The 24,816-nt window shown below is 48.3% G+C and overlaps 1 protein-coding gene across 3 annotated transcripts; it reads left to right on the top strand.

The window, feature by feature from the left end:
- Positions 1 to 8,318: 8,318 nt before the first annotated feature.
- LOC136716931 (tumor necrosis factor alpha-induced protein 2) lies at positions 8,319 to 24,554 on the top strand. Of its 3 annotated transcripts, none has more exons than XM_066694365.1 (14): positions 8,319 to 8,569; positions 9,938 to 10,302; positions 11,067 to 11,216; positions 11,376 to 11,597; positions 11,713 to 12,337; positions 12,428 to 12,545; positions 13,024 to 13,149; positions 14,164 to 14,258; positions 15,439 to 15,549; positions 17,034 to 17,157; positions 17,542 to 17,664; positions 18,944 to 19,096; positions 20,132 to 20,253; positions 22,349 to 24,554. In XM_066694365.1, the coding sequence occupies exons 2-14, from the start codon at positions 9,966 to 9,968 to the stop codon at positions 22,566 to 22,568; spliced, it is 2,526 nt and encodes an 841-aa protein (XP_066550462.1). In that variant the 5' UTR covers positions 8,319 to 8,569; positions 9,938 to 9,965; the 3' UTR covers positions 22,569 to 24,554. The 3 variants fall into 3 exon arrangements, with proteins under 3 accessions (XP_066550462.1, XP_066550461.1, XP_066550463.1); XM_066694364.1 differs by having other exon boundaries at positions 9,935 to 10,302; XM_066694366.1 differs by having other exon boundaries at positions 8,320 to 8,569; positions 9,935 to 10,302; positions 11,082 to 11,216.
- The last annotated feature ends 262 nt before the right edge of the window (positions 24,555 to 24,816 follow it).

Raw genomic sequence — 24,816 nt, 5'->3', positions numbered from 1 at the left:
CACACGCGTTTCTTAAAGGCCGGTATCTCAGCACCGGTTATATGGAAATGGCCGTAACTAGGCTCATTCGAAAGCTACAGACCTGCGTTTTTCAGGAGTGACAGCTTTGAGCACCTATGGGAGACAGGGTTAGAGTAATATGACGTAGAATGCTCAAAGGGCAGACCTTAAACACATTCGGAGAGGATTTGAAATGCTATTTTTTTTTCAATTCTTATAATTTTGGCACTGGTGATTTTTCTTTGGCGCTCGCTAAAACCTTTGGGGGCACCAAAAATTCCTCTGTGCAGGAAAAACCCTGGATATGCAGGAGAAATGCATATACGCAGAGACGTGTATGTATGTTTTAGTGTTAAGTGTCTCGCCAACTATAGCAAGAGAATATAGATCTGCACATACAGGATGCAATTTATATGTGTGTGTAGTTTCTGTATTAATAAAATATGTTATTAACAGTATGTGTTAATTTACATCCATACAATCGTAGGTGCACCATAGAAATCGAGTTTCGTTTTCTTTATATTGCTTTATATTGTGTTATTGCGACACTGCTCCCTATGGACGCGTCAACATTACGTGCAAGTATGCTGGCAGACAGCTGTGCAACCGTCTGCGTACGACACCGCGCATATACACAGAGACGCAGACGCAGAAGTATAAACCAGCCTTAAGAGTGGCAGGCGGGTTTCCTCCGCAGCACAAGAGCAAGCAGTGGCAGTGAGTCCAGGCCTAGCCTGAGCCTCGGTCTGTCGTAAAACATCTCGCCGGCATGAGGGGCTCCTACATTGCACACGAGCGAAATCAATTTTTTTTTTTTACATTTTGTAGCCATATATGTGTGCCATTTATGATTTATTATATTGCTAGGGATAGTTGAGTAGTAGTCAGGACTCTAGACACATAACCAGAAGGTTATGAGTTCAAATCCCAGGTGGAGCAGTGCTGTTGTACCTTTGAGCAAGGTACTTCACTTAGATTGCTCCAGCTGTATAAATGGGTACAACTAGATAAGGGCATCTGCTAAGTGATGGTAATGTATTTCTAAACTATAATTGAGGACCTGCAGTGGGACCTTCTGTATACTTTCCTGTGGGCTCCATTCTCTTTTAAATGGGCTTACACAGACGCAGAGGGCCGAGTTCCTTATTGCAGCCATCTTCAGAGTCTGGTCCTGGCTGAGGCATCAGGCTCTATAACGCGTGTGTGGGGCCCAGAGTCTCTTCTTCTTTTCCCTCTTAAATCGGCCACTGAGCTGAAGAGGGCCCAGTCCCTCCATTGCAACCTTCTCCAGCGTCTGGTCCTTGCAGAAGCATTGGGGTCGGTCACGCCTGTGTGGGGCCCAGCGTCTCCTCTTCAGTTTCCTTTGAAACGGGCCGAGTTTCTCCGGGCCAAGATCCTTCATTTCCATGTCCCGAATGATCACCTCCTCCACCTCCATCGGCTTTTCTGGTGGAAGAGGACTGACTGGTTTATTTTCAAGGTATAGAATGATCATCTCCATCTTCATCGGCTCTTCAGGTTGATAATGATCCCCTGCTTTTACGTCAATTTAACGAATGACGTCCACCTCCATCGGTCCTTCAGGCTGCAGCCTTTGTGGTCTGAACTGTGCAAAGAATTGCCTGATCCTTGGAGATGTCTTCACTCTGTCCAGTCCTTCAGGTTTCGGCATTTCTGGTTTGAACTGTGCAAAGATTAATTGAAGACTGTGCTGACCACCCCCATCCCTTTGCTTAAATGGTACAGTCCTGTTACACCCAGAGCAGGTTCTCCTGCTGACAGCTGTGCACAGAGCTTCTTGGGGAGCAACTCGCTCCCCCGCTTCAATTATTCACACTACCTACACATTTGGATAAGATGTAGGCCTAGCAGAGATACAGATTAGGGTGCTTTTGCAGATGTCCAACTTCGCAAATGTTTTGCAAATCTGAACTCTGTCTAAATATTTTGTCTACCCATTGCAACACACACATGCACGAAGCCAGTCCGCTCATTCAGTCAGTATGGTCCAGTTGTTATTTTATAGAGAGAAGGGATGATGTGATTTTTACAGTGGTGACTAGGGTTGATATGGCAATATATCGTGACGTACTCCTTGCTGATGCGCGCTTTGATGCAGATGCTACTGTATCGATACGGCAGCTTTGAAAAAGAAATATACCTATGCACATACCTAAACATGTATATTACTCTCTCTGATCATCATGACTTGCTATTAAATCAATCATACATGACTGATACATCAATATACTCAATGTCTGTGTCAATAAAATTACTACTGAACAGATTTAAGAACATTTGAACTGTGTCTGCAGTAGCCATTTTTTCGGCCAGTCGGCACTGAAAATTTCAGTCACACTCCTCCTTTAAGGGAAAAGTCCCGCTGCTAGAAGTATGATTTGACAAATAAACTGCATATCAATTTAAAGTAGGGGTTTCACCAATATGGGTCTGAATGCGCTATAGAAATGGCCCAGTATAAATAAATTAAAAACACATGTATTCCCTTTACCTCATGTTTAAAAAAGGTAAATCCATCCACGCATAGCTGACACTTATGTAATATATTCATGCTTGTCTATATTACGTATCTGTAGTTTTAGCAAATCGGTTGGGGCTTGGCAGTTATGAGCATGAAAATAAGAGGTCAGTTTGTGAGTGTTTTTGCCCAATGCAGAGATGCTGCTCCACACGGCTGAACCCATCCCCCACACAGCACTGCTGCAGGTCAAAAGTGTTAAAACTAGTTTCAATTCAGAGTACTGGACATGTAGAGAGTTTAATATACTGCAGTTTTATTCAAAACACATGTGTTCAATACAGTCATAATCAAAAACATATTTATTCTGAAACTGAGAAGAAACAATGAAAATTAATTCTGATTAAGCCAAAACAACGTCAATTTCACAAGATAAAATTATTTCAAACTAAAATACAAAGCTGATGAATTGCTGATACATTTGCGTATTGCTTTATATAATGTATATTATAAATATATAATGTGTGTTACTCAACCTTGGAAGCAAAGTGGTCCAGTTACTGTGGTGCAGATTTGCAGAATTCCACGATCCCATTGGTGGAGCAGCGCACATATATGCAACATGAACGTGACCAGCTGCGCTGGCGTAAGGGGCGTGACCTACAGAAACAGAGCACCAGGCTGCTTTCCCCTTACTGTCTAACTTAGCTAGAAATACTCTGCATCCCAGGTACAAGTGTAGCCGCAGAGAGGGTGTTCTCCACCGCTGGAGACATGGTTACAGCTCAGAAGTGCTCTGCAACCTGAGCATGTTGATCAATTGTTGTTTCTGCACAAAAATCTGAAAACATGTTAAGCCTTAGCTGCCAGTACAAGGCCACTTTTAAGCTTGTTAAAACAGTTTTATGTATTTATTTATTTTTTAATAAAATAACTGATATGTCAGGTGGACGTTCTTACAGCAAATAGAAGTGCACTTAAAGTCAAGTGTAACCAGAATATTATTGTTGCATCAAAAAACTAAAAGCATAAGAGACAACAGAAAAGGCCATTTTAAGTTTAAATATTTTATTTGAATTTATTAATAACTCTGGGATTAGAAACAGAATATTTTATTTTTTGTTTAATACTTTGTTTTACTGATTTAACCCAATCTGTATGTAGCTCAGGAGGTCATTTGGGCATACAAAAGACCGGGGATAGGCTTTGTAGTGCTTTTTGGAGGCCAAACTTGAAAAAAGACATTGAGACAGACTGCCTAAATTGCTTGACATGTGTACAGATTAATCCGGATGCTGTGGCTAAGAAAGGCAGACTGTGATCTACCTGTCTGAGTGAAGGGCCCTGGACTAATTTAAAAATTGATTATGTAGGCCCCATGCCCTCCTCAAAAGGAGGATACAGGTACTTTGTTGTAGTGATGGACACCTTCACAAATTGGGATGAAGCCTTTTCAATTAAATCAGATACAGCCAAAGCCACTGCTAAAGTCCTATGGGAACAAGTCTATTGTAGATGGGGACTTCCAAACCCTTTGGAAAGTGACAGAGGAACTAATTTCACTGGACAGATTCAGAGAGAGCTGACACATATATTAGGAATTAAACATTTGCTTCACATCGCACACCGTCCTCAGTCTTCTGGCTGGTGGAGCAACTCAGCCAGTCCCTGAAAACAGCATTAGAAAAAAATGGTTCTGGATAATGGCTCTGATTGGATCTGATGGGCATTTTAATGCGAACACAGGCGTCCACCCCTATGAATTAATGACAGTGAGAAAAATGAGATTTCCAGAACATTTGCTGTTCGAGACACCCTTGGCAGATGGGTGGTCTCCTGAAAAATAATTTGACAATTTGACAAGACTCTGCCATCTCTCTTGCAACAAGCTGCTAGGCAATTGGGACGGGTTCAGCAGTACAGCAAAGTGTATTTCGACAAGAATGTTATGGAAACTGAATTCGAATTGGGAGACTGTTGTGATCCAGAATTATGACAAGAAGGGACCATGGGTTGCTAATCAGAGAGTTCTCTGTCATTATGGACAAATGTGGACGCAGCTTGTATAAACTTAGGGTTGTCAAAGAGAGAAAAATTGTTTCATGCTGATCAGCTTAAGAAGGCCTCATGTGTGGGTCGGCCGACAGATGTTAACAAAGAATAAATTCTGCACTTGTTCAGTTTCAGATGGAGCGCTTGACTCTCCTGTGGCCATTGTCTGTGACCCTGGGAGAGCGGAGAGATGAATATCCTGAACAGACTGTGTGTGGACACTCCTGCCTGGTATAAGGATGGTAAAGAACTATATTCAGGAGACAATGTTCACTTAGCATATAGTAATGCTGTGTCTGAACTGACAATTGTGAACTTTAATGTTTTCATGGAAGGACACTATCATGTTAAATGCTGAAATCAGCCTGGACAGAGTGATTATTACTGTTTTTGTCAACGACACCGGCGGAAATGGAGACGTCTAGTTTCCCGGTGTAATGTCCTACACTACATGATGGACCGACGCGTGACTGGTGTATACACTGGCATATAAGACTTTGTTTAATAATGTAATGTTAAAATGCCAATCATTGTCAATGTTCAGGACTGGATATTGATGTATTTCACAAAATCTAATGGTACTGTGACACTGAACACCAAAGAGGCTGGAATTGGGGCTATATTGTCTTATTATGCCACACTGGGTAGATTTGAACCAAAACCCTCGTGAAAAAATGAAAGAGCAAGAGGGATTTATTTGGTTGCTTAGGTTTGGGCAACTCAGTTAAAAATACTTCAGATACTAATGGTTTGCGAGATAGTCTTGGCTGAAAAATCGTTTAGGTGAAAATTTGAAAGTTGGCTGAAGATGTTTTGGCTGATATTGACGAGCAAATTGTATTGTTGCTCCTCCCGTCGGTGGAAGTGACAAACCCCTGTCAATTCCGGTGTACAGTGCTAAAGATGTGTATTGGAATGTGTCCACTATTACTGATATTTCGGAAGTCAAACATCGCTTGGTATATCCAAGCAGTGATTTGCTAGGCTATCATCTACTGTATAACGGCAGGATATGGTACACCGTGCTGGACCAGGGATGTTGTCTTGCTAACGGGATGCATAGCTTGCTCATGAAATGTTACTGGAAAGTATGATCTGAATTTATGCGCATAATCATGCTTATAGGTTATACTCAAGTGGGGTATAGAGGTGATGGTAGCTGGTGTGTTTCTACGGGAGAACCTCATTATGTTTATACCTCCATGGTCTGCCCTGTTTCCACACAACCTCCTGTTTCTCTCCTGGAGTTACCCTGACAATTGGCAAAATTTTGATACCATTAATTCTTAGACAATTGGAAGCTTCTATTGACCCTCTGCAGGAGTTAGCTGACATGATGAAACCTCCTGCTGTCTCAGTGTCTCAGTGGCATGTTCAGCATATATTAGGACACAAATGCTCTCACTGGATTAAAATTCAATGACAAACGCAGCAAATTATTAGTGATGTAGATGCATTGATTACCTCTGGTGATGGGAAAATTCTTTGGCAGAATACTTATTGGGACAGAATTATAATGATGGTGACCTGGCTGAGACTATGGGCATGTTTTCTTATTTGAAAAGACTCCTGCATCGATCTCAGCGTCGCCTGCAACTAATCAAGCTCTTGCACCAGTGATGGGGTGATCCCGATGACGGGTACAACTGCTTCTGAGGCGGCAACCTAAGGCAGGGACTCTTGCAGTGTTGATGGCATTTAACCTGAGGGGTTATTATACCATCAAAGGGGGGCTTGTGAGAACTTCTAGTATTGATCATGAACTATATTTGACTTGGCCTGTGCGTCTCTCTTTCTGTCTGTGTCTTGAGGAATTTGTGCCCAATGGAGACACTCCGTTCTCAAAATATCTGATTTCTCTGCCTGGACACTTTCAGGGGACGAGGCTGTATTGCTAACAAACCTTCCTGTTTCTGAGAGTCATCCACAAGGTTACAGCAGTGTTGAGGTGGAAATGTACCAGAGGGTTTGACATATCTACTCATTAGCTATATTGTTTATTGTTTATTATTCAGTAGCCAATATAATCTGTTAGAGTTGCATATTTATCAGCATTTAATATGAATATGCATTGAATGCTGATTAATATGCAAAGCTAACAGATTCTTCCTAATTATTCCCATATATAGACTTTTCTTTGTTTGCTTTTGAGGTCTTGACCTATAAATAACCGCACCTGGTTTTGCTCGGGGCTCAGAACCTTCTCAGAGTCCGCGGATCCTCTGTATCTCCGTCACCTGTTTTTCCATATTATTTTATTACTGTTATACAATAAACAATGATTCACCATGCTCACTTTCATGCACAGTGTTTTGTTTGCCTTTTTCTTTATAGGAGGGATCGACCGCTTTAACTGGGCATCATCGTTCTCTGTGTACTGTGTGTGTTTTTAAAACTGGGTCCTTGAAATGAACAGCCTGGTAGACAGTCTGGCTGCAGTGGGAGAACAGAAATAAACAATCACAGTAATAAAAATATCAGTTATAAATAAATACACATAAATAAATAGTCAACAGGCAAATGGGAAATGATCTGCAGCCATGTCTGCGCTGTTGTCATTCCGGTCTGTCCTGTCCTGTCCTGTCTGCTATCTGGAGTACAGAGTTGAGTTAATATGTTATTGCACATCTTCAGAGTCTTATTGAGAAAGAAAAGCCACGAAATACTGCCAATGTGCTCCGGAAGTCTTGACACTGGGTGCCAGATTACACAAAGAACATAAATATAATCGGGACGATCGTAGTTCTCACTAGACAATCTTCCCTGATTTTGAATCTCCCAGCAGATGTAGGTCGGTTAGCAGCAGGGCCTTTCTGAGTGACCTTTCGTTGGAAGACGCTTTGACTGTTAACCTGTCTTCCTGCCGGCTGCGTGCCAGCCTGCCCTCACCTGGCACAGCACCACACCGCCACATGTCTCAAACTCAAAGGGCATCTAATAAGGATCCGCACAGGGAGCCCAGCGAGCGCACAGCCAGGCCAGGTAGTCACTGGCATTGAGCCCAAAAATGGGGAGCTGACACCCTCTAGTGGTGGAGTGGGGAAACTGCTGTTTCTCTCCTGCAATCTCAAACTCTGAACCTGAACTCACAGGTGATATTTACACAAGCAGTAAATCCTCATTTGGAGTATAAAATAAAACAGGATTAAAAAATAAAAGCTCTGAAGGTGGTAGACAGCGAGCTGGGCTGCCCTGCTGGTGTGGTTGGGTTTGACATAACATCAACACCTTCTGCTTAACTGTCTTTTGTTTGTCCTGCAGTAGATTCAGTCTTGTGTGGCACGGCCGGCTATGGCTTAATTTCTCACCTTCCCCACCCCAAAAGAAATGCATAAATAAATAAAACGGGGCTGGCGTCGAGGGAGATGGCTGCGCACCCCTCACCCTGTCGGGTCAGTCAGCAGACAGGCCGGACGCTGGCTCTGTGAAGCCCACAGACTCCTGCACATCTCTCTCCCTTTATCTCTCTCTCGCACCAACTGACAACACACTCAGGATTCCCTCCATGAGATCGAATGAGGTTGGCCTCTGAAGACACGGAGAGGGAGGCCAGCGCAGTGAAGCTCTGGCAGTAAACGCAGGTTGAGTGTTTACACGGCGGAGACCGGGCTTAGTATCAGGATCAGCCGGTCAGGCTTCCCACCCCCCCGCCCCCTGTCTCCACAGCTCCACGTTCAGACGACGGCAGAGGTTCGCCCTCTTCGCATGTTGCTTGCCGTCAATCATTAACCGCATCCTGTGGCTGTTGTGCAGCTTGGGCTCAAGGTGAGTTGACCTGATCAACCCTGAGCAGGGGGCTGTTTTGTCTTGTTGTTTTTATTATTAAGATCTTTTACATTTTTATTATTAGTTTTTCCGTACGGTATATAGAATTTAGTTTCTTTGTTTTTTTGTGTCCAAGGCAGGTACGCACCTTTAAATCCCAAGCTGCCCTAAGTGAAAGTGAAAGCAAGGCAAGGTATCTGCACCGCGACTGGAGTTGCTCAGACACGGCCCCAGCGGAGCTCAGATCTCCACTAAAACCACAGTCGTGTAGAGGTAAGGCAACCAGCTATGATTATATTCTTCGCACCGGATTTGTATTTCAAGTATAAAGCCGTGGTTTCTCCCCCTGGCCAGGTGTGAACCTCTCTGCGATCCCTGCTTATTGTGCTGCTTGATGCTTGATTGTTTTGTCTGTCGGTGAAGGCTGTAGCGCCACTGGCACATTGTCCTTCGTGTCGGTCCTGGGAGCTGCGTGGTGTAAACAGGGCAAAACCAAAGGTCCATTGTTCCAGGTTTCAAAGAACACAAATCTCTGCAGCAGCAGTTTATATACTGAGCCTTTGCTTTATACTTCAGTCCTTGCCGTTCATACTCTCCTGCAAGGTGAGGCTCTGAGAGCTTAATGGTGAATCAGATTTGATCAGACTAAGAGGCTGGGAAACTCCCGGGCTGCCTCTGAAGGGAGTGTGTCGAGAGCTCGGTTCTGCTCTGATTATGATTAGGTTTACGATTCCACGCTGAGAATCGGTGGGGTTGGCCTGTAGTCTGATGACTCGGTGTCTGAAACGCACAGGGAGCCAATGACCGTGGCCCTCGCTCTGTGGGTGTGTGTTGTTGAGAGAGCGCTGCTGGCCCCCAGGCATCCGGGAGTCAGACGGACACACCATGCTGTCACTCTTGCTGAGTGATTTGTTGGAAAGCAATGGAAAGAGGCTTAGAGGATTGAGTGAAAATAGAGTGTGATGTTTGTGTCGGTGGTGTTACAATGACACAATGTGGAACCGCACAATTAACACAACAAGCACTGAAGTGATGGCATTGAATCAGTCGATTTGCAGTGACTTGTCGTTTCCACACACGTCTTCCTGACAACTCATCCTGTGCATTGCTACCCTGATGAGCCCAGGCTCCTTCCACAGTTTAAAGTCCAGTCTCCCTGAATGTTCATGGGCTGACTTGTCCTGACAGGGCTGACAGTTCTGCCTCGCTGTACCTAGTGTCTCTCTATACTGAGCTCTATAGTCTTGACTCTGTAATCAATCGCATGTAACCTGAATTGTCGTAGTTCCAGTCACTTTCACAGGATGTCCCATGCTGATGCGTGTCTTTCCACTGAGGCGTCACTCAGAAGGGCTGGAAACAGGTCCTTAGCCCACGGCCGGTGACGAGGCAGTCATGCCTTGTTCCATGTGCACTGTCAACACAAGAAGCTGTGTTTGCAGTAAACAAACGCAGAAGCCGCAGCACAAAATAGGCCTTTTCCCTTTTTTCCCCCTTAACTGCTGACATGCATACGGGCTGCAGACCAACACGGCCTGTTTTTCCTCATTTCTCCGTCCTTGCCTCGCACTGCTGACCTGGACACTTTCAGGCTTCCCTATTCTCAGCTCTTCCTGTTCTCCTCTCCCCGCCGCACAGCAGGCGCCGGCCGATGACACACGGGCTCTGAATGGCCCAGCAGGCGCAGGGTGAAGTGGAGGCGGCCGAGGTCAGGGGCTCAGACGACCACACCGCCACAACCGTCCCCGCGACAGAGGCTCCCGGACAGGACACGCCGGAGGATGGTGGGGGCCAGGCGGACGGGCTCGGGTTCGAGAGACCACGGGGGGTCCTGGGGAAGGTGAGGAGGAGCTTCAGGGAGAGTTTCCGCAAGGCGGCGCAGGCGACCAGCCCCACCGGCCTGCTCCCTTTCCGCAGGAGGTCGAAGGACGAGGGAGCCGACCGTCACAGGCCCGATGAGGAAGACTCTGTCTCCAAGACGGGGTCGCAGCCCCCGGACTCCCCAAGTAAGTGACACACGGATCTCCGTTGGAAAAGCGAAGCTCGTTTGGGGGCACAGCAGCTGACCTCAGCCCAAGGTCACAGGGAGTGTGAGGGGGCAGGGAGACGGGGGGGTGGGTGTGGAGTGAGCAAGTGTGGATTTAAATCACTTCATACCGGAGGAGACAGTAAAGGATTGTGTCCATTGTGTATGAGCCCTGTATCACAGTACGCAATAGTGTAGTAGCACCAGTCAGACCAAGCAAACCTGTTTAGTCTGCGTGGGCCTCTTATTCTTCCATTTCAGTTACTTTTTTTAAGGCTATTTAAAAGAAATGCACAATCCCCCGTGTCGACACAGATTATATTTCAGATTCCTCCAGGCAGTGAAGGACAAAACCCATCTGTGATTCAAGTCTCCACACGTATGTGGAGGTTAAGACACGCAGGAGGGATTTCTACAGAGCTGCTCTTCCTCGGCACTCGGGGAAAATGAAAGTGAAATGAAATAATGGTAGCCCTTTGAGGAGTTTGTGGAGAGAAGACTCTTCTCTTTAGATGAACGGGAAGCAGATATTGCTGCTCAGAGGTGTGTGTGTGGGATAGAGCGTTGTGTAGAGTTGCAATACACTAGTCTTATTATTGATTATTATTGTACTGTGCTGTTGTAAACCCTGATCAGGTGTAATGGATAGAGACGCCCATGAAAGCAGTGAATGTTATTAATACTGTACTAGTGTGTCAGTGCTGGTGACGGGGAACGAGGAGATGAAACTACAGTTTAGTTCAGTTCTCACTCTACCAGGTCAAAGGTCAGGAGGACCCCACAGCCCTGAGGCCACCTCTCCCTTCAAGAAGTATGGGCGCTTCAGCTTGAAGGCCCGGGTGGAGAATGGCAGCCCCTCGCCAGACCCCCAGCCGCCCTCCACACCGAACTCAGGTACTGCACCGAAACTGAGCTGCATACATTTCCAAACCGTCTCTAAAACACATGGCTGTCATTCACTGAAACCATCTTGAGAAAGAAGAATGGAAGCTAGGGCAGAAAGGATGGCACAGAACAGAAGACCGCCTCTGACTGGCTCTTCTCTCCTCACAGACGCCCCTGACTCTCAGCCCGTCAGCCCGGCGGAGTCCGGCTCCCCCTCCACGCTGAAGAAAGGGGGCTTCGGCAGGTTCAGCCTGAGGCTAAAGAAGGACAAGGGGCCCCGGGTGGAGGCCCTGCAGACCTTGACAGAGGCCCTGAGCTCAGAGCTGCTGCAGGAGGAGCGGAGCGAGAAGCAGCCCAAGAGCCGAGTGATCCCCAGCCCCCCGCTGTCAGGTGAGGCGCTCAGGGTGAAGTCCGTGCTGCTGGTTTTCTTTGCAGGTGCAGATCTGACTTACTGATGATGTCCTTGATTGATTGATTAGTTGATGATTGAATTGTCTCCTCACAGTCATGCAGATCAGCAAGCTCATCGACGCGGAGGTGCTGGAGGACGCTCACCTGAACCTGCTGTCTCTGCGCCTGGAGCTGCAGGCGGAGAAGGAGGCGGCCGGGGAGGCGGCAGGCACCATCGAGCTGGCCAGGAAGGAGAAGGACCTCAACCTCCTATACGGCGCCCTGCGGGACAAGGTGAGGGGCATCGTCAGGGACTCCACCAGGCTGCCTGGACGGACCAAGGAGCTGCTGGGGAATGTGGCCACCATCATCGAGGAGGAGGACGGCGGGGAGGGCGGCCACGAGGTGTCGGGGCCTGAGACGTGGAAAGAGACGTGGACACATGGGGTGCAGGAAGGGGTGCAGGCCACGATCCAGAGTGTGCAGCTGGACGCCAAGGAGCAGGACCCCGCCTGGCTGTCCGTGCACCTGGGGCTGCTGGGAGCCGCCATCGTGGGGGACCTGCAGACTGTGAAGAAGGAGCTACAGGCCATCTACCCACCGAGCTTCGCGGTCTTCAGCACCTACAGGGACTGCTACCACCAGGCCATCTCCCAGCACCTCAAACAGATCCTGCAGCGCAAGCTGGACGTGAGAGACAGTTACCACCTCCTCCAGTGGACCATCGGCAGATATCCCAGGTGAGCCTGTCGCAGTGGCATTACCCCCCAGACTTGGAAAAGTACCCCCCATGACAGGAGGCAGGTGTTTAAGTCCTCTGTGCCCCACAGTGAGAAGATCATGGGCAGCCCGAGCCTGCAGCCAGAGATGGGCAGCGAGGGGCTGGGGCCGCTGTTGGACCAGGGCGAGATGGAGACGGCTCACCAGTACTTCCTGGAAGACTTGCAGGTAAAACCTCCTGCCACAGATTCTGTGATGCAGTGATTCTACTTCATACCTGTTCTGTGCTATGTACTGAATTATGGATTTATAATCTAACAATTGAAAACAGTGGTGCAACACTCAGAATACCTCGCCATCTAAACATTACCATTTCGAACGGGCAGTTCAGCTCTTTTGACTGAATCCTTCATTGGACTGAGTTCAGTCCAGGGAATCGATTCGATTCATTCCTCGGGTGTGGCTGTCAGAGCAGTCCAATCCATTTCATTCACTACAGTTTTTGTTTTTTTTTCAACTGGAAACCAGATACAAGTCTGTGCACCCAATTAAACGAGACACAAGTTTACAGTTTTTAAACAATATACTGTAACCCACTAACAACAAAACAAACTATTCTGTAGCATTTCAAGGTTTATCAATCAAAATGCATTATTATTATTGGTAGTAGTCTTTGATAATTGTGGATTTTCCTTTTGTGTTTCAGGAGAAGCTGAGAACCTCATTGAAGAACACAGTGAAAATGGAATCGGAAAAAGTGTGGCAAAAGGAAGAGGAGCCGGAGATACTGAACGACTACTACCACTCCGATATGCACATCACTGTGTGTGAGGTACTGCGACGCACTGCGGTGACACAGCCACCTGTGACGTGCGAACCGCAGCACTGCACAGCGGAACGACACAGTGGAGAACATGCCATCAGACCAGCTCCCAGCCTGTCCTGGAGGGGCCGCACCCTGCTGGCTCTTGTTCCAGCCGAGCTCTCAATTCCTTAATTGAACCCGTAATTTAACTATTAATTTAATTTTAATTATTTTAAACAGTAGGGCTTTTAAGTTTAGACTTGTATAGTTATCTTATTAGTACTCCTAGAAATCTGCAGAATTTTGTCTTAATTTCTTAATTTAAAAAGGTGTTTTCTGTGGAATTCTGCGGCAGATTTTAAGATCGGAATAAATGTTTCATTAAATGAAATGAACAATTAAAAGGCATAACCTGAGAGAATGATGGCTGCTTGATCTACAATTTCCATGTCTCAGAATAATCCCTACTTACTTTATGTAACGTTATTGACAACTAGTGGTTATACATGTTACCACATTTGTTTTAGTTTTTTTAAGTCTATCATTCAAAAAGTGTCTGATTCTGCGGAATTTTGCACGAGGAAGAGAATTCTGTGGATTTCTGGAGGTCCTATCTTATTAAGGAACCAACTTTATCAGTTACTCAATTAAAAAAATCTAATGTAAGCCAATTTAGTGAAATTAAAGGTTCAATTAAGTAATTGGGAGCTTGGTTGGAACAGAAACCAGCAGGGTAGGGGTCCTCGGGTCCAGGGCTGGGACCCCCTGCATTAGAACATGTATTGCGATTTTGAACCCTGTACAGTTTCATGCAGTTGCAGATGTAGGTACTCATGTCCTAACATGCATGCGAGACATCACTGACACACAGGGACGTGCTGAGCTGTGGGGTGTGCCGGTCGTGTCTGTCCACAACCAGTGTCCCGCAGAGTGACACCTGCAGTACACACCACGGGAAACTAGAGGGCAGCAGAGCCCACAGGGCTGCGCTCGTCTCCTCCGCTCTGGCGCTGACCGGCCTGTTGGTTTGCTCTTCCACAGCTGATCCACGGCTACGTGAACAACTCCAGAGAGATCGGTCTGGAGCAGGAGGTCGTGTCCACCTGCGCCGACGAACTGAAACACTTTTCCAAACAGTAAGGGACTGAACCAGTTTTATTACTATTATTATTATTATTATTGCAAAACCTGTGTGAGGGTTGGGGATTGTTTGTGGGTGATTGTGAAACAGGCCAAGAGTGCCTGGAAAGTTGGTGTTTTTTTTCTGTGTGCAACGCGAGTGCTGACAGGCCCCATCTGTGTCACTGCGTTCCCGGACAGACATCAACACCGCCCCCCTGTTCCTCACTGGTTTGACAGCCCCTCTTCCATATGAGGCCAACACTTCAACAGTGCCCGTCCAGTCTGGCGCACACGGGTGTCGGACTGGATGTTTGAAGTTCGTGGGGGCAGATGGTGATGTAGCAACGTGGATATATGAATTCCAGAGTCTGGAAACTCTGTATCTGAGTTAGAATGTATAATGTGAGGTAGATGGAGCCAAGTAAGTAGATGAGGTGGCCAATCTGGCAAATGTCTTTATATGATGCATGTGGGAAGCATATGCGCTGGCCCAGACAATATTACAGTGGATAAGATATGGGTCAATCAAACTGTAGTATAGAGTTAGAAAGCCTGATAAATCACACCAGTAGATTTCATCACTTTACTACAAACAAAGTTAATATGATCTTCCAATGATTTGGATAAATCGAGAGAAATTCCCAGAGCAGATCCCTGGTTGTTTGAGGCTGAAAAGATTTCATCCACAAGCCATATCTGCTCATGTAGAGTAGGGTATTAACTTAAGTGTTTCAGCATTCTTTTATACACCAGCTTTTCCAGGATTTTGGAAAAACATGGTAATAAAGATATTGGACGATCATTTGTAAATTATATTACCCAGATTTATACAAGGGAAGTATTTTCTGTTTTGTTTTTGTAATTAATTTAGGACAATTTGCAGATTATATTGTTCACTTTGACATTATGGACATTTTCTGTGTGGATCAGTGGAAAAACTCCTGATTCAATCCGTTCTGTAACACGATGACATGTGGAAAAGTCCAAGGGGGGTGCATACTTTTGAGGGCCGCTGTACCTCCATAATTTCTATGACATCAGGCGGTTCAGATCGGAGCAGAGGAAAGGGAAATGTCCCGTGATGTAATCCAGGGGCTTTCCATCAGTTTTTCACATTTTCTTTGACAACAACGATGCTCAGACGGCATCACGACCCGCACCCTGATGGTCCTCTGTCCCGGTTCTGTCCCGCAGGTTTCAGACCGACTTCAGGGAATGGAGCGGCACCCCCCCGCCCCCCTCACGGCCGCCGTCGCTGCGGGTGGCGTACGTCGTCACCTACGTCAACGGCTTCTCGGACCTGACGTGAGTCCCCCAGCCCCTCGCTCGAGCGGGTGTGTCCTGTGGTATAAAACGACAGCACCGCCCCCAGATCAGAAAACTACCTGTTTTAATGAAATGCGGCCCCTGGTTGGCCCTTTCCGTGGGGGTCAATATGCAGCCGGGGACACACAATGAAGGAACGGTGTGTGTGCAGACTAAAACACTCACTGGAAAGATGGCTCTGTGCTGAGGGGATGGTGTTCCACATGCGTAGCACAGCTGTGCAGGACTGTGCTCTCTTTTTCACTGAACGCATCGATCCCTGACCCAGAAAGGGTGTTTGTATGACGGCAGTATGCGTCTTCACACACGTGTAAAGTGTTTGCATCACTGCTATTCGCTACTTATTGCTCTCAACAATATTGTACAGCTGTGCTCTGCTGCAGTTCCTTTAGATTAGAACTCAGACACAATACACTCACAATCTAGTTACTGCGGCTCGTTCTCGGTGCAGACTCCTCCGCCGGCAGCTGCTGTGGCTCTGCAGGGTAGTCACAGCCTGGCGGGGGGGGGCTGCCGTTATCTGAGCTGCCAGTGTAACTCAGAGTGGATGACATCAGCTAATGGTTTTGCAGTCAGAGGCTCTGCGAGAAGCCACGTGGTTTCCAGGAAAGACTGCAGCTCTGGGCCTGCTGGCAATCCGAGCGCTACATCTCGCAGTGCAGCGCAGCACAGTGCAGGACAGCGCAGCGCAGCACAGTGCAGGACAGCGCAGGACAGCACAGCGCAGGACAGCGCAGGACAGCGCAGGACAGCACAGCACAGCACCACTGGGAAATGCACAGAAATGCCCGGGCAGGGAGAGGCCATGAAATCATATGGGGCTTGATTGTCCCTGAAGGCAAACTGTGGCCTAACTGCCCCTGTAATTCATGGGCAGAGGGGGTCGTTTTCACAGGGAAGACGGGGGCAATAGTGCCAGTGGGACCCCGGTCACTGAATGGTGTTGAGAAGAAATTGCACCGGACCCCCATGTGCGGACTCTTCCTGGGTGGAGGGGAGGGGGGTCCTGTCGGTGCAGGGGATTTTATCTGTGTGGAACGCCTCTATGCCATGAGCTCCATATGTGATGAGGTCATGTGACACCAAGGGCTCTTTCTCTGCCCATGTCTGAGGTCAAAAGGTGAACACAAGAGTGCACCGGACCCTGGTCTGTTTGCATTCTAGTGTTCACCTTTTGACCTCAGACATGGGCAGAGAGAGCACGCTGGCCTGAGGTAAAACATGGCAAAGCTCCCCCAGTCGGTGTTTCTCCAGTGTCTCTGTGTCTCCTTCTGTTGGAGAGCAGAGGCTCCTTAAAACGGGTGCTGTGCCGCCCAGGGGATAATTGACTCTTACAATCAGTCAGTTAAGCCTCCCAGACCAGCACGGCCAGTAGAGGTGTAACCTGAAGACATTTCCCCTCGCGATGGTCAAACGCACTTCATTAATTAATTGTTTGATTAATTGATGTTTTAATGGCCTAGGGATCAAGTGAAGAAGTACGAAGAGCGCAGCCCGGTGCCGGTGGGGGAGTTAATCCGGGAGCTGGAGGGGGGGGCACAGGGCTTCACAGCGGCGCTACTGGACCAGCTGATGGAGGGGCTCAAGGTGAGGCGTGTGTGTGTGTGTGTGTGAGTTGCTTCTGCTGTAATCTCTCCAGGATCTCTCTTGAGATGTCAACTGACCTCTATCCCAGCTTCTCCATTTGTAAAATCGTCACCCACATGATGAAACCATATTCAATTCCAGGAACTGTGTGTTTGTGGTGAAATGCACAGGGACCTTTGATGCCCCCTGGGTCTGAAGATGTGTGAAGCTTGCTTTTGGGGTTTACATGTGTTTCCGGGCTGGGGTTTGGGGCGGAGGGGTGACTGCTCTGCGATGGACGGTGGTCATTTCCTGGTGAATCTGTGACCCAGTAGACTGTCTGAACGCTTGTCCAGTTTTGCTGCCCCAGTGTGAAGACTGATGTGTGCGGTCTCTGTGCCCCAGCCCTACATGAGGAGAATGATGACCAGGAAGTGGCTGACCACCGACACCGATTTCCAGAAGATAGTGGACATCACGGAGGAGGTCTCCCAGCACTACCGCAGAATGAAGCCCCCGTACATGCAGGTGAAGACTGGGCGGGGGGCTCACAGACACACACAGACTTCCCATTGCAAAGCAGGTTTCCAGCCACCCAGCCCAGCCCTGCTGTGCTGACGGGTTGTGTTTGCCAGGTTGGAGGCTTTTTATAGTCAAGGGAAGCACTTGAGGATTTCCTGCCCTTGTTTCCCCACACATAGGAAGTGCAGTGTATAAACATCTAGCACAATATATTGTTATAAGTGCCGGTGATCTTGCTGCCAAGGATGATTCATTAAAAAGAAAGATGTTATTTACATATTTAACGTGGAGTGAAAGTCCCGGGGCTCCCCAGGTCGTGGCAGATCGGGAAATTGAGACCGACCGCCAAGTAGTTCCAGTCATTCCTGAGAGCGGTGCCCGGACCCTGGGTGGGGGGGGGTCCATTTTGCTTTTGTTTGGCAAATCCTCAGCTCTGTGTTTCACCTGCATTGAAAACCTTAATGTGCCAAGACCTGGACAATGAAGCTGCTTAACAACATAACACTTAGTTAACTTAACACGTTGACAAACTCGGTAAGAGGAAGTGAGACTGACGGGCCGCTTGGGTTTTCATGGCGAGCAACAGGAGCAATCCATTGCGATTGCAGAGGATAACAGGAAGTAAACACTGCAGCTCAAGTGACCGTGACGGAAGTCATGAGAGTCTCCCGGGAGTCCCATGGCTGTGGCTCTGCTCCCTCCACTTTCATCACACGCACAGGCACACTGCACACATACACACTCACATATTGCACACACTCACACACTGTGCACACACACACTGCGCACACACTCACACACACACGCACAGGCACACACACACACTGCGCACACACACACACTCACACACGCACAGGCAAACACACACTGCGCACACACACACACACACTCACACACGCACAGGCAAACACACATTGCGCACACACACACACACACACACACTCACACACACACATGCACAGGTACACACAACTGCACACACACACACTGCGCACACGCACACACACACACTCACACACATGCACAGGCACACACACACTGCGCACATACACACATGCAGAGGCGCACACACACTGCACCCACACACTGGGCACACACACACACACACACTCACACACATGTACAGGCACACACACACACAGCTGACTCCTTGGGATCATTCAGGGACAGACATTCTGTGTGATCACGCATAAACTGACATTGCAGAACACCAAGGGCAAGATCTTTATCCATCTATAGCCATTTGTTATTTTCGCATTCTCCTCCTCTTTCCCGCGGAGAGCAGGGTTTTGTGAATGATGTCCACTACCACCTCGCCAAGCAGTACATCTCTCAGGTCCTGAAGAACGATTACTCCTGCAAGAACAGGAAGCACGAGAAGGCGGCGGCCAAGATGAGACAGCAGTGGGAGGTGCTGGACCGGCTGTTTGATAACCTGGTGAGTGACCGTCCCCGAGAGCCGGGCCCAGTGCCGTGGGGGGCGGCACACTCAGATCGGATCATGCGGAGGGGGTCTCAGGCCAGCACTGGGCCAGTCAGGTCCTGGAGGGTCTGTGTGCTCCTCTGGTGTTTGATTAACGTCACTTTTAATATGCATTGTGCTAAATGGAGCCAGTTAAGCATTGTCTCCTAGTTGTGTGTCAAATAATTTCCTGTCTCAGTGTCAGTAAGTGAAATCAATTGAAGCCTTTCTTGAGCAATGTGGCTTGCGCAAGGCCGTGTTCTGGAGCTCTGTGTTGCAATGCCAACAGTTTGCTTCTTTGCTCATTTATCATCAATCCTGCATGATGGTAGACAACCAGGACACATTAATGACAAAACGGAGCAAATGGAGCAATCTGATTTTATGTCCTGCAAGCTCCACATAGTGTGAAAGAGTTTACACGCCCTTCCAGGGGAATTGCACCATCTCCCGTTCTTGCCCTTGGTTCTCCCCGTTTGCCTGTGGGGCCAATCCAGTGTTTGCCCAGGAAAGCACCTCATATGTGGTGTTGGACCATCGATGGCTTAATGAGGTAGAGAGTCCATGTAGGGTCAGGGAATTAAGGGACAGGTTAACTCTGAGACATCGTGCCACTACCAGACATCACTACTGAGGAACGAGAAGTGTTTCTAGGTTGACCTGGGTCAGCACAGATTCAGGGCCACCTCTCCATGAACGCGACTCATCCGGGGCTCAGAAAGTGCTGCGCTGCGCTCTGACTGAGGAACTGGGCTGTGAGTGAACTCCCTGGCCTGAGCTGTGACTGGAAACCTTTTGATGGATTGAATTGACCTCCAAGCTGTTCAGTGACCCTGCAGCGCTGCCAGTTTCCACTGAGCGAGGGGAGGGCTGCTGCTGTAATCAGTTTCATTATTATTATTGCCATCAACCGTTGTGCACTCCTTCCAGTCATCAGGTGCCCTATTCTAATTATTCACTGAAGCAATAGAAACAATAACAGTAACGCTCTGTGCCCTCTCGCCCCCCCAGGGCACGACCTGTGACTGGCTGCGCCCTGTGGGGGTGCAGCTGTGTGACATCATCGGGACGAAGAACAGGGGTGACATAAAGAACGGGCTGCAGCCGCTGGTCCAAGACTACCCCGACATCAGGTACACTCAGCGGGGGTGAGGGGGGCGTCCCGGAGCCTGGGGGGCGTCTGCAGATACGCCACGCCTTTCCTTTTGTTTTCAACTTCATGTGCTTTGCAGTATCAATATGTTTTTATAGATCTACACATGCATTAGTGTCTCCCACATCCCGAAAGGCTGCGGCCACAAACACACACGTGGGGAGAGCAAAAGGAATCCGCCCCCCCCCCAATCTGCAACACACGCACACACACACACACACACACACACACACGCACACCCCTCCCTGCCTTCTGATCGCTCTCTTCCTTTTCTTTTCTTATTCAAATGACTTTTACAAGGGAGCTTAAAAAGAGGTAGAGGGTCATTACTGGGTCCTGCTGGGGAGTCCAGGACAGGATTATAACGTGACGCACAGTTGGGCTGTGAGTAAGCCTGGGCAGTCCAGACCTCCCTCCCCCTCCCTCCCCATCATGCACAGCAGCTCGTTAGGGAGCAAGTTCAAACGTAAAACGGTGACTAATGAAGCCGGAGTTTCGAATCAATTCAAAACCTGTCCGGCTGCCTGTCATCTACACTGCGAGAGGCAGCTTTGACAATAGCATGCTGGGGGGGGGGGGGGTACCGTTCTGTACTTTCCCTTATAGATCCTGGGAGTTTTCTTCCCTGCGCCTCACTGGGGCACTTTCTGTTTCCTGAGCTTCTGGGAAACTCTGGGATTTCTGCTCTATAGTCCATTACGATTTGACAGGTTGCGAGTCTGTGGCACAGAAGTGATTAAAAGGAGCTTTAAACAGATGGAGGGGGGGCACTGGGGAACAGAGAGGAGTCTGGGCCGGGGGGCTGGGTTGCTACACAGAGGGAAATGATTACAGACGAGAGAGAGGCTGGTCAGGGAGGGGGCTCTGTGGTTTGGGGAGAAAGGAGAGTGTTTGTGTTGAGGCACTCTATAAACTCTATAAACAAGTAAAACTGGATTAATCTGTGAGGAGGACATGCATTGAACTGAGGGATATTTTAAAAAGGCCCATTCTGCCCAGAGATAAATGCAAATCAGAGATTAAAATAGTATATAACTCAACTTAACAAGTCGAGTCTGAACAACACAGAGCTGCACATTGCCAAGTAAAAGCCTGCAGATTTGCTTTGGGTTTTTAATCTGTAACTAAAAAGACTGGCACCCTGGCACTCACAGCTCTTGCAGAAGGGGCCTTTTGTTTCCCCGGGTCACTGAACAGAGCTGGCCTCAGAGCTGATGGTTTTTTCGAGGGACTTTCCAGCAGTGCGATTATTAATACAGACCATACAAAACACAAGGAAGGTGCAAGAGATCAGGGCAGAGGAAACTGACTGACATCACGAGAGGAAGTCTGAGAACCCGGGGGACAGCGGCTTGGGTCTGGGATTATCAGATCCTGCCACTCCAGAGCCACGCTATAGATGCAGCGGGGAAATAATCAGTCCTTCAGCTGGCAGCCTGCAGTTATAGACCACTTCTTGCCTTGTCTCAGAAAGTAGGGCGATTACGGGCTGCCAAGAAAGGGAACGTCTTGTCAGTTGCATAACAATAGCCACTGACCGAGTATCGAGAGACCCAAAATACCTGTTATATTCTTGAATAGCCTTACAGCATGGGAGCCCAGGAAGGTGGGTTTGGACAGGGGTTCAACTCGTAAGAGACTTAATCAAGTCTTTGTACCAGCGTTGCCTTGCTGTACCCAGTGTACTTGTATACTCATATTATTAACTCTAATGAATCACATTGTACCTGAATTCCAGTCACGTTTGCCGGTTCCAGTCTTACTCACTTCTCTGAAACAATGAGGGAAAAGTCAGGTATTTGGCAAACATTTTTGCACTGATTTTCCCTGATGCTTTATCTTCATGCGAAGCCAGCTGGAGAAACACTTTACTGTAAATGAGTTGTACGGTGGAGAAAAAGACTGTAGCCATGCACACACACGGCTCCAAAGTGTCTTTATTTTCCCATCTGACAGAGGTGGGACTATACTGCCCCGTCCTGCAGGGCCCGCTCAGTTGCGGCTCCGTTCTGCCAGTTCCTCCGATGTCATTCAGAATGTTACTGTTGCATATTTAATTGTTTTACCCCCCACAGTAAGAAGCACGTGTCCGCGGTGCTGTATTTCCGGGGGCCGATGCGCCGTGCGGAGAAGCGGGCGATCCTGAGCCACTTGAAGGAGCTGCAGTCCAACTCGAAGTCCGGCCGGGACCCCAGCAGAGCCTTCTTCAGCACCATTGAGGTCCCCAGCATCGACGGGCCCTTGGCCTGCGTCCCCTGCGGACCGAACCTGCCCTTCGGCCTGGGGACACGGTAGCGGGGCTTTCTACGCCGACCAATCAGAGCTTTGTTTGTTTGTTTGTTGTTGTTGTTTTTTGCTGAAGAGTCTGGAACCACTGATGCACAATAACTGGGAAGACTGGGAGGGAGGAGTATAGATCTTGACTAATCTATTGTCCAAAATCTAGAAGTCCCCACATCCCACAGCCAGCCTCCCGCTTCTGCCCTTGAACTTCCGCTAGTGAAACGGGAGCAGTGAAAGCTCTCCGGCTCAGGCACTATCGTCGTATGCAGTGTAGCTGTAATCAGTGTGTAGTGGATCAATTGTGTGTTATTGTTGTTTTTTGGCTGTTGTCGTTTTTGTTTCTCTGAAGATGTACATTAGTAACCTATATAAACACGAGCTACTGTCGTATACAACCGTCCGAGTCTTTGTCACGCTGTCCCAGTGGAATGTGCTCTGGAATCATTAACGAGGCCGTTGATAATGATCAGTGGGAGGCCGTGTTATTCTGATTCAGCCTTCAGTGGCTCAGAGCGCGTGGGTGTGTAGGGTGAGCACAGTGCCGTTTCTGAACCCTCCACCCTCCACCACGGGTTGTTTTTGGTGCCTGTGCAGTGGGACAGATCTCGCTTCACTCACACAGCCAGTACAGAACTGCGGCCGTGACGGAGGATCAGAAACAGCGAGGGGAGAAAAACCTCTAACTTATTATCGCTCCCTTTGGCCTTTGAAGACCGGTTTCATAGATTCCTCTGCGATTATGAAATATGTAAATTTCAAGCCCACCCCTTCCACTTTCCTCTTTTTGGCTCTGCTGTTGTACTGGTGGCTCTGTTTAAAGGAAACCTGGTCCAAGTCCAGCTGCCAAGATGTAAATCCTCCTGTTGAGAATTTGATTAATGGTGTGGATATAGCTATATATATTCAAAGAGACGACAGGAGCTGCGTTACCAACCCCCGGGCTGTTCCTGGCTAACAGTCACAGTTTTCTGGACGTTGGCGGGGAGCTGTTCGATCTTGCCCTCACACTTGCCTCTGAGGTCCGGGTGTTTCAGTTGGGGTCTCTGGGAGGTTCCGGGCCCCCAGAATGCGACACCACGGCACTGTAGGATCGGACCCGCTGATGAGGGGAGAAACACCAGTTCTCCACCTGTCGGGTCCCCTATGTCCACCACATCCTCCCCAAGAGACCCTTTACAGCAGAGGTCATGACCCCCCCACCCTTTGAAACGACCGCAGCTCTGTGGGGCTTCAAGTGCTCAGCTGGGGCCTGGGGGACCGTTGGACTGACTGGCGAGTGTGGTGGGGGTGTTATTAGGCAACACCAGTGTTGTGTAAGATGGAGTGCAGTGAAGGGTCTGCGATATTGTCCATGTCCACCCCCCACCCCCCGCAGAGAGTGCAGAGGACTCCGGCAGACACCTGAAGGTCGTTTGGAAGAGCCCCCCGGCCCCTCAGCCGACCCTCGATTCCTCTAGGTCCAGAGCCTCAGAGCCTCTCCTGACCCCCCAGCTCTAAAAACAAAAGCTGCACAGCCTGCACGGGCCAAGTGTTCAGCAGTGACCTGCCGAATTTCCCTAATATTATTAATATGTTTAAAAGGTGGAAAGTCTTTTTTGTGCCTAAAATGGATTGTCCCGCTCAGTTCAGCCCTTCAGATGTGACCACAACATCTTGATTTTCACAAATAACTTCCTAATTTGAACGAGAAGTAAGTAGTTTTGTTTCCTCCAGCAGTTTCCCATATTTCATAGAAACAGTTTTCTTATTACTTTCATTTGTTCTGATGTTTAATGTTCTAGCACTGCGACTTTCTGCAGTATACTGAGCGCACAGTTCTACTGTGGATACCGCATCGCATGTGAAGAGAGACCCGTGACCCGTACTGCAGAGCCAGGCGTGAGTGAGACGGGTCCATGTGCTACGACTGCAGACAACCGTCACACTCTGTCTCTTAATGTAGTTCCCCCCCAGATATCTTCCAGTTGTAAATATGATTAAATCCTTTTGTGATTAAAAGCACAAGTGTTGTTTCTTTCTGTTTTGTGTTTCTAAATGTATCGTTGTGTGGCTGTGTGTGCGTGCGTGCGGTGGAGTGTGTACACAGAAATCATCTATGACTGTGACTTACCTGGTTTTGCAATACGTCTTGATTTATAAAGTCTGTGCAGCGCAGCAGGAGTGATGCCGGTGCACAGCGTGTCCCTCAGTCTCTCACTGAAGTGACTCTAAAACAGCATCTCGGTGCAGTCAACATCTGTGCACACACAACTGGCCACAT

Source organism: Amia ocellicauda, chromosome 21 (assembly GCF_036373705.1).
Source record: "Amia ocellicauda isolate fAmiCal2 chromosome 21, fAmiCal2.hap1, whole genome shotgun sequence".
NCBI lineage: Eukaryota > Metazoa > Chordata > Actinopteri > Amiiformes > Amiidae > Amia > Amia ocellicauda.
This window is presented reverse-complemented; position numbering and strand designations above follow the sequence as displayed.

Bases quoted from the DNA above. Each gene is read 5' to 3' on its own strand.
- LOC136716931 (XM_066694365.1), top strand. From the start codon at position 9,966: ATGGCCCAGCAGGCGCAGGGTGAAGTGGAGGCGGCCGAGGTCAGGGGC. The intron at 10,303-11,066 runs GTAAGTGACACA...AGTTTAGTTCAG, and splicing joins GCAGCCCCCGGACTCCCCAA to TTCTCACTCTACCAGGTCAA. The intron at 11,598-11,712 runs GTGAGGCGCTCA...GTCTCCTCACAG, and splicing joins CCCCAGCCCCCCGCTGTCAG to TCATGCAGATCAGCAAGCTC.